The sequence below is a fragment of the Gorilla gorilla genome, chromosome 4 (assembly GCF_029281585.2).
Source record: "Gorilla gorilla gorilla isolate KB3781 chromosome 4, NHGRI_mGorGor1-v2.1_pri, whole genome shotgun sequence".
Classification (NCBI taxonomy): Eukaryota; Metazoa; Chordata; class Mammalia; order Primates; family Hominidae; genus Gorilla; species Gorilla gorilla.
Window position 1 is genome coordinate 51,716,554 of NC_073228.2, and position 9,864 is coordinate 51,726,417.

The window sequence follows — 9,864 nt, forward strand, 5'->3', positions numbered from 1 at the left end:
AATAGGTATGTGAGGTAATAGATACGTTAATTAGCTTGATTTGGTCATTACACAATATATTCATGTATCAAAAAATCATGTCGTGCACCATAAATATATACAATTTTTATTTCTCAATTTTTTTTTTTTGAGACTGAGTCTCATTCTGTCACTCCGGCTGGAGTGCAGTGACACAATCTTAGCTCACTGTAACCTCTGCCTCCCAGGTTCAATTGATTATCTTGCCTCAGCCTCCCGAGTAGCTGGGATTACAGGCACCTCACCATGATGCCTGGCTAATTTTTGTATTTTTAGTAGAGACGGGGTTTCACCATGTTGGTGAGGCTGGTCTCAGATGCCTGACCTGAAGTGATCCATCTGCTGCAGCCTCCCAAAGTGCTAGGATTACAGGCGTAAGCCACTGTGCCTGGCCTTATTTGTCAATTTTTTATATTTCCATAATGGGTAGAGTTTTCAGTAAATATATGTGAATTCCCACCGACTAAATACCTTACTGATGACTTTCATCTGAGCTAAACCACAATAAATTAAGACAGAAGAAATAGTTCCTACCAGGTTTGCTTCAGATTTTGCAGGGTCAGGAAATAAGTTAATGTCTTTCCAAACTCCCACAAAACATAACACCAATTAGGGGTGTGCTCCTAATTACCAAAATGGATAAGGTAAGACAACTCTCCTCAGTCATAAGTGTCAACAAAATACGATGCTCATGTCAGCCAGAATGGAAGTTAACTTCCCACGGGAAACAGTGGCAAGAGGAATTTAAAAATAAAAACAAAAACCTATTGGTTGAAGAACCAGGTTGGGGAAATGATTACAGTTCTATTCTCTACTTATGTGGGAAAACTTGTGAAAATAAAAGCAGAAAAAGCCTCAGAAACATCACAATCTGCCTTGGCATAATAGCCCAAAACCATGATGCTAAATTTCTATCCTGTAATGAGCTGATGAGGTTTACTTCCAAGGATGGAAGTGAAGAATGACTCACTCAACATTTAAAAACGTAATAATGAACCTGACATTGCTCCACCCAGACCCATTTCTCAGATAACCACCAACCTGAGGGCAACTGCCCTCCTACAGGAATGAGCCCAGCAAAGTGAGTTACTAATTAGAAAAAATCACCCAATTATGCCAACTTGCTGAGACTGGCAAGCCATGTTTTACTCTATGTAGGCAGAATTTCATTCAGAACACACTTGGGACTTGCCTATAAAAAGGCAAACCAAACCTTTTAGACAAGAAGGCACTCCATTCTGGCTTTCACAAATACAGCTCTGCAACGCGTTTGCCCTGATACCATGTCTCTTCGACTTTCCAGTGCATCCAGGAGGTCCTGTCCTCGTCCCACCACCGGATCACTCAGACTCTCTGGTGGGGGAACCAGCTTTGGGACTGGAAATTCTTGTGGCATTTCAGGGATTGGAAGTGGCTTCTCTTGTGCCTTCGGAGGCAGCTCATCGGGAGGAAACACAGGGGGAGGTAATCCCTGTGCTGGCTTCACTGTGAATGAGCGGGGGCTCCTTTCTGGCAATGAGAAGGTGACCATGCAGAACCTCAACGACCGCCTGGCATCCTACCTGGACAGCGTGCATGCTCTGGAGGAGGCCAACGCTGACCTGGAGCAGAAGATCAAGGGCTGGTATGAGAAATTTGGGCCTGGCTCTTGCCGTGGTCTTGATCATGACTATAGCAGATATTTCCCAATAATTGATGACCTTAAAAATCAGGTAAGAAATCATACTTCACAATCATTTTCATGTACCTTTATTTCTAAATTTTGTTTTCCTTTCTTTATTAAATTCTAAAAACATTTATCATTCCTACTTGTGATTTTTTTTTTTTTTTTTGAGAAGGAGTTTTGCTCTTGTTGCCCAGGCTGGAGTGCAACGGTGGGATCTTGGCTCACTGCAACCTCCACCTCCTGGGTTCAAGAGATTCTCCTGCCTCAGCCTCCCAAGTAGCTGGGATTACAGGTGCCTGCCACCATGCCCTCCTACTTGTGATTTCTTAAAGAGAATTCCAATTTAGCATTAGAAATAAGCATTAAGTACATTCAGTTGGTTTACTTCATGATAAAAGTCAAATTCCCATTTCTAGATCATCGCATCCACCACCAGCAATGCTAATGCTGTTCTGCAGATCGATAATGCCAGGCTTACAGCTGATGATTTCAGACTCAAGTAAGTAGACTGCCAGAGTGAAATGAATTCATGGCAATTCATGCAAAGCATTACCTCAAATTTAGCAACTCTTATTCCAAAATTATAAAACACTTGAATTTCACATAAACAGGATGTTATTACTTTTTTATGCTTTGACTATTAAATACAAAGCATGAACTGCTATTAAAACTAGTGCCCAATACCCTAGTTCTTTTTCTGTCAAATACTGCAAAGTAGAAACAATAATTATTATACAACAAGCTTTGAAAATGCCTCTTGTGGCCAAATCTTCAAAATTCCAGAATGCTAGCATTTGTCATTGATCAGTGACTAGTGACTATGTCTCCAACCATGTGACAAATTAGGAAATCATTAACACTCTTTAAGGTATGAAAATGAGCTGGCTCTTCACCAGAGTGTAGAGGCTGATGTCAATGGGTTACGAAGAGTTTTGGATGAAATAACCCTGTGCAGAACAGATCTGGAGATTCAGTACGAAACCCTGAGTGAGGAGATGACTTACCTCAAAAAGAACCATAAAGAGGTAAGAGCTGGTCGTCTACATTTTGCTATCCCTCCGCAGACACTGTGCACCTGACAGGAGATAATGTACATAACCTCTCATATAAAAAGTTGGTGCTGAAGACACATTGTCAGACAGACATGAGGGCTGAGCTGTCTTTTTTTTTTTTTTTTTTTTTTTTTGAGACGGAGTCTCGCTCTGCCCTCCAGGCTGGAGTGCAATGGTGCGATCTCGGCTCACTGCAAGCTCCGCCTCCTGGGTTCACGGCATTCTCCTGCCTCAGCCTCCTGAGTAGCTGGGACTACAGGCGCCCGGCTAATTTTCTGTATTTTTAGTAGAGACGGGGTTTCACTGTGTAAGCCAGGATGGTCTCGATCTCCTGACCTTGTGATCCACCTGCCTCAGCCTCCCAAAGTGCTGGGATTACAGGCGTGAGCCACCGCGCCCAGCCTGAGCTGTCTTTTTAAATGTCAGATTCTTTGTACAGATTCACCCTTGCTCTCTCATCAAGTTTCCTATGGGAAAAAAAAGAAAGGAATCATGTTTTCCAGACCACTCAGGGTTATAAGAGCAGTGTTTGGCTGTGTAATTATAACTAAGTTAAAATGATCCACTTAGGACATTACGTCTAATTAGATAAAATAAATATAAAATAAATACACTTTAAGGCCATCCTTAAACTAGAAAACTAGATCTCAATTTCTAAATGACAGTGGCAGATTTAAAACACTAAAACATTTACTTCATACACACATTAAGTATACATACTTAACGCTAGTACATATTCTTAATAGGTCTGGCTGTAAAAATAATGACAATGAAGTTAAACTATTATACCAGAATTTACACTTAATCATAAACTTCCAAAGTGATCACTGTTGGAAGCTAAGTTCCAAATTTTATATTGCAGCAATTACATCTTTAGGATTGCTTTCAGAGGCACTGTTTTCCAAAAGGGAAAAATCTTTATCCTTTGAAAATAAATTTGATATTTTAAATAGCCAAAAGACTTCTATGGTCAAGCCAAATGCTTAAAACAGAAGATCAAGCTAATTGATTAGTCATGAGGCTGTCTTATAAATATAACTACTTGAATAACATTAATTTGACTACGCGGATTCAAATATAGTTACAGCCCATGGTATTTAATCAATTTTTGATGAATTAAAAGCAATTGATTTTTGTAATGCCTCATTTACAGGCAACCCTAGATACAGATATAGATATAGATATAGATATAATCTTTTTTTATCTTTTTCTTTTTATGCTTGAACCAGGAAGTTTTCACTAAATCCTCAGAAGTAAAAGCCACATCTGTAGATCAGGAAGACATAGGGTCAACCAGGAGGAAAGAAGGCTGGAATAGCTGAGGGGCTCGCTGCAGGGAGGAATGAAAGCCTTAGTTACCATCATTAAGACCAATTCATGAATGGGGAGGAGAGTTTCTGCAGCAGACATAAGCTGATGGGTGGTATTCCAATATACACAGTCTTCGCAGCGATGCCTACCATTCACAGTCTTAGAACTGACTCACACATTCTAACAGCTTGCAGTTCAGACAGGGTAACATGTAGACTTTGACTGCAAAATAAATTCCAGCTTCCATGATGATAATAATCATAATAACCAGCATTCATTTAGCATTTATGTGCAAGGCAGTATCACGGAGTCTTATTATTATTATTAGTTCTTTGACTTCTTTTAACAACTCAGAGAAGGGTTTTTAATTATCCTCAATTTTCAGATAAGCAAATAGAAACGTAAAAAGGTTAAGCAACTTTCCCAAACTCACTAGCCACTATAGGGCAGAACCAAAATTCAGAGAGATCTCTGTGACTCCAAAGTCCAACATGATACTGTAATGTCCCTGTATAGACTTAATAGACAGCTGGGATTCTTTAGAGGATGGTGTTCTTCCCTGAGGGGTACACACATACACACACACACACACACACACACACACACACACACACATACATTTATTTATTTATCATCATTTCAATTGTTCAGAATTATTCCTACTCAACCCTTTAACCATGTTCATGGCTGTGCTCAGGGTGTAGCTGAGTTAAGACTGCACCAAAGCTGGCCTCTAGTGCAAGGAAGACCAGTCCACAAAGGCCTAGAATAGAATAAGCGATGGAGGACCATTCATTTTAAATGTTTAAAACTTTCATATGGAAAAGGAATTAAGACTCATTCTGAGTAGTAGAACTGAAACTGATGAGTTTAAGTTATAAGAGCAGGAGTTTGGCTCACTATAATAAAGAACTCTGGAACAATTAAAACTCTTCCAGAATGCAACAGGCTACTTCATAAGGTAGTGAGTTCACCGTCTTTGAGAATTAGGTCAACGGGACAGGAAGTATCAAATGTGGTGGGAGGGGGTCAATGCACAGCCTGGGAGGGGAAAACCAGACGAACTCTAAGTGCCCTTCCAAAGCTAAGCTTCTAGACTTTCCATGAGATTCCTGCAGAGCTGAGCAGAACACTTTTCTGCCTCTAGGAAATGCAAGTTCTGCAGTGCGCAGCTGGAGGCAACGTGAACGTGGAGATGAACGCAGCCCCCGGGGTGGACCTCACAGTTCTGCTGAACAACATGCGAGCTGAGTACGAAGCCCTTGCAGAGCAGAACCGCAGGGACGCGGAGGCCTGGTTCAACGAGAAGGTGACTCTCCTCCAGAAAACGGTCCCTTTGCATGTTACTGGTATTCACAAAACTAAGATTTGCTCCTTCACTTATGTCATTTCAGAGCGCCTCCCTGCAGCAGCAGATCTCTGAGGATGTCGGAGCCACAACCTCAGCCCGGAATGAGCTGACTGAAATGAAGCGCACTCTTCAAACCCTGGAAATTGAACTTCAGTCTCTCTTAGCCACGGTATGAAAAGAACAATTTTTTTTTACCATCTCCCAGGTCATCATGTTAGATACTTGCCAGCTGGTTTTAAAAACCTTAACAATATTGAAATATTTTTTTTATAATTGTCTCAAAACATAAGGAAAGAATAGGATTGTATAGCTGACAGCTAAAACTACACGAATGTCTTTAGGTTTATTCTACTAAAAAGAAGGATTTGCTCATTTTCAAGCAGTATCACAGAGTCTTAACTATGTGTCCATGTGAAATCCGAAACAATTATATGTAAAGTTAACAGCAGGAGAAAATCATATATCAAAGAAATCCCTGCATATCTGCATATCCATCTCAGGTTCTCTTTATTGCTTCCTGACAGAAACACTCCCTGGAGTGCTCCTTGACAGAGACCGAGAGCAACTACTGTGCGCAGCTGGCGCAGATCCAGGCTCAGATCGGGGCCCTGGAGGAGCAGCTGCACCAGGTCAGAACCGAGACCGAGGGCCAGAAGCTGGAGTATGAGCAGCTCCTGGACATCAAGCTCCACCTGGAAAAAGAAATTGAGACCTACTGTCTCCTTATAGGAGGAGATGATGGGTAGGTAAAATAATCTGCATAGATGGCGTAAATATACTGAAATCTGCTTGCAACTTAGATCCCACTTTCCACTGGAAAGCGGACATAATTTGGCTGCATGCATTTATTATCATGAATACTAAATATTAAATATAATACACACTCAACTGCCAAAATACAAATTAATATCTTAAACCAATATGCAGCAGGCACCGAGTTCAAGATATGAACATTGAAAATATCACTTCTAGAGTGAAAAGAACAAACGGGAGGCTAAATGGAGTTTCAATATGTGGACCAGGATTCTGACTCTGGAAATGGTTTCTGGAGCTCAGCACTCACAGAATCCTGTCTTCATAGCACTGATAAAGTCCCATGGGCACAAGTCTGGAAGTCTAGAGCTCAGGGTTGTTAGGAGCAGGAAGCTTCCTGAATTCACAATGAAGATCATTTTCATCACCCCAGAAAGTTCTTCTGTGCCCCGCTTCCCTTGGCAGTTACTATTTTATCCATTCTTGATGTTAATATAAAAGGAATCATACAGAAAAAAAATCACTTCTTAATGCTGAAGCAGAACAAAAACATTACAGTCTCAGAGAAAACCCCACTTAGAAAAAATAACTTGTAATTGCCCAACTGCTGAAGCGATCTACACCACTCTTCCCCACCTATCATCAAACCCTCCCTCATTGACTAGAGTGATGCTTCCAAATGTAAATCCTTACACAGCTATATAAATTTGTCACAATTCATAAACCTGCAAAACTTAAAAGGGTGAATTTCAACCTAAGTTGTATAAATACACCCAGTGGCACGCTAGAACTGCTGTTACCATCTCATGACAGCCTCTTCTGCCTATCTCTTCCTAACCCCTCACTTAGTGATGTCACTTGGTGACTTGATATCAGCAATGGAGAAGGTATTCATACCTCCACAGAAATCAGCAAATGCTATAAATCAAATACTGGGTTACACAGTTGAAACTACCAAAGAGCTAAAGAAAACCATATGGTGATGCTAGAATTGATGGGGTTCTCTCTAATTCACCCTCTTTTGCGATGTTTTCACAGAGCCTGTAAGTCTGGGGGTTACAAGTCTAAAGATTATGGATCTGGAAATGTGGGAAGTCAAGTCAAAGGTAATTAAAATGAAATCTGTTGTGCAATGCTACTTTTTTATTTTTTAACTTTTAATTTAGGTTTGGGGGTACATTGGAAGGTTTGTTACATAGGTAAACACATGTCACGGAGGTTTGTTGTGCATATTATTTGATCATCCAGGAATTAGGCCCAGTACCCAATAGTTATCTTCTCTGCTCTTCTTCCTCCTCCCACCCTTCCCCCTCAAGTAGAACCCAGTATCTGTTGTTTCCTTCTTTGTGTTCATAAGTCCTTATCATTTAGCTCCCACTTATAAGTGAGAACATGTGGTGTTTGGTTTTCTGTTCCTATGTTAACTTGCTAAGGATGATAGCCTCCAGCTCCATCCATGTTCCTGTAAAAGACATGATCTTGTTCTTTTTCGTGGCTGCATAATATTCCATGGTGTTTATGGCTTTATCCAGTCTGTCACTGATGGGCATTTAGGTTGATTTCTTGTTCTTGTTATTGTGAATAATGCTGCAATGAACATTCACATGCATGTGTCTTTATGGTAGAATGTTTTCTATTCCTCTGGGTATATATACCCAACTACTTCATTTTTAATGCATAGCTTGATTGTTCTTATATTACCATGGCTTGGTAAGAATACATACAATAAAGATCTGTAGTAGATATCCATATGTGCTAGATGTCTAATGTTAGTGATGTGTGCTAATTTTAAACAAAGTAACATGTCATCATGTTTTTTCTAACCAAATAATCAAAATTATTCACCAAAAATGAGTCTAAGTATTTGTGCTTAGTGCAAAGTTCGTTCTATATGCAAATCCTATTATTCCTTTAAATGATATAATTTTTATTCTTTTTTTAACTACATAAAATCTCCTTTTAATTTTTAATTCTCAGACTCAGCCAAAGCCATAGTGGTTAAGAAAGTTCTTGAGGAGGTAGACCAACGCAGCAAAATACTTACCACCAGGCTCCACTCCCTGGAAGAGAAATCTCAAAGCAATTAATTTGAGATGCAACAGAAAACGTATGCCACATACCCCCTGCGAAGAAAAGGCATTATGTATCTGTCCAGAAAAATGTGCATGTCTAAGAAAAATGTCTATCCTGTTGTCTTTCTGTTACTTTCTTTCTGGGCAATCAATGACAGCATCTCCCCATTCATCTAGAAGAATGCCACACACAAATATGACTCATTTGATTATCCTACAGAAATCTGTTGTCAATTCTTTGTATTCAATAAACCTCTTCTTTAGCAAGTTATCATTGGTGATACTGTCTTTAGAATGTTTATGTGTGCAATATAAATACGTGAACATCTAACAGCTTTTATTTATATAAAAACTCTTTCAAAATAATAGATTTCCTCATAGGTTTTCATAAGGCTTACCCTATAATTCAAGAAATTCAGAAAGAATAAAAGTACTTTTATCTAAATCCCCAATCTGCCATATTTTGACATACTAAGAAGCCTATTCCCTTTAGTAATAACTAAAGTATACACATTTCAGGTTCTTCATCTGTAAATGGGGATAATAAAAGTAGTTCTTTCAAATGGTTATTGTAAAGATTAAAGAAATAACTTAATGCAAAGTGCACTTATGGGATAAGCATTCAACAGATGCTAATACTTATTTTTAATACTCAATATTTATAATGATTAATTCTCAACCTCATTTTCCTTTTGGATATATATTTTAAACAATATTCCAAATGTAATAGAGGTTATAGCAAAAGTTTTAGTTTAGAATCCAAGTTACAGGAATAGAGCCATCCACTTCTACTACAAAGTTGTAGCTGATGTTTATAACTCTCTTGACCAACAGATTTATCTCTACTAAAGGGAAATAAATTAGATTAATTAAAAACATAATTTCCTCAGATCAGATATTACCTCTAGATATTTAGTTGACCCTCTATCCTGTATGGATAGATTATCCATATTATGATCTATTCCAAAAAAAATGGTTTCTGCCTCTAAGTGAAAATATAAAGCAGAAAAAGAGTCTTTTAAGTGTGTTGTAATCATCCCTGAATTGTTTTTATTGCCTGCTTCTGATACAATCTTAGCCACAGGCCTAATTTTGTTCCCCATTAGATTGTGTGAAACAAAAATATTACAATCTCAGAGAAAAATTCCACTTAGAAAAAAAACTTGTAATTGTCTAAGTGCTGAAGCAATTTACACCACTCTTCCCCGCCTATCATCAAATCCTCCCTCATTGATATAGTTTGGCTCTGTGTCGCCACCCAAATCTCATTTTGAATTGTACTCCCATAATTCCTACATGTTGTGGGAGGGACCCAGTGGGAGGCAATTGGAATCATGGGGGCAGTTTCCCCCATACTATTCTCATGGTAGTGAATAAGTCTCACAAGATTTGATGGTTTTATCAGGGATTTCCGTTTTTGCATATTTCTCATTTTCTCTTGCCATGTAACAAGTGCCTTTCGCCTCCTGCCATGATTTGAAGCCTCCCAGTTATGTGGAACTGTAAGTCCAGTTAAACCTCTTTTACTTCCCAGTCTTCATCGGCAGCGTGAAAATGGACTAATATACTTATTGACTAGAGTGATGATTCCATATGTAAATCCTTACACAGCTATATATGTCACGATTCACAGACATGAAC

The 9,864-nt window shown here is 39.0% G+C and overlaps 1 protein-coding gene across 1 annotated transcript; it reads left to right on the forward strand.

The window, feature by feature from the left end:
- Positions 1-1,069: 1,069 nt before the first annotated feature.
- On the forward strand, positions 1,070-8,494 carry KRT25 (keratin 25). Its single transcript, XM_004041779.4, has 8 exons — positions 1,070-1,730; positions 2,101-2,183; positions 2,553-2,709; positions 5,195-5,356; positions 5,442-5,567; positions 5,923-6,140; positions 7,190-7,257; positions 8,129-8,494. Exons 1-8 carry the CDS (start codon positions 1,302-1,304, stop codon positions 8,236-8,238), a joined length of 1,353 nt encoding a protein of 450 aa, XP_004041827.1. The 5' UTR covers positions 1,070-1,301; the 3' UTR covers positions 8,239-8,494.
- Positions 8,495-9,864: the final 1,370 nt, after the last annotated feature.

Bases quoted from the DNA above. Each gene is read 5' to 3' on its own strand.
- KRT25 (XM_004041779.4), top strand. From the start codon at position 1,302: ATGTCTCTTCGACTTTCCAGTGCATCCAGGAGGTCCTGTCCTCGTCCC. The intron at 2,184-2,552 runs GTAAGTAGACTG...ACACTCTTTAAG, and splicing joins GCTGATGATTTCAGACTCAA to GTATGAAAATGAGCTGGCTC. The intron at 5,357-5,441 runs GTGACTCTCCTC...ATGTCATTTCAG, and splicing joins AGGCCTGGTTCAACGAGAAG to AGCGCCTCCCTGCAGCAGCA.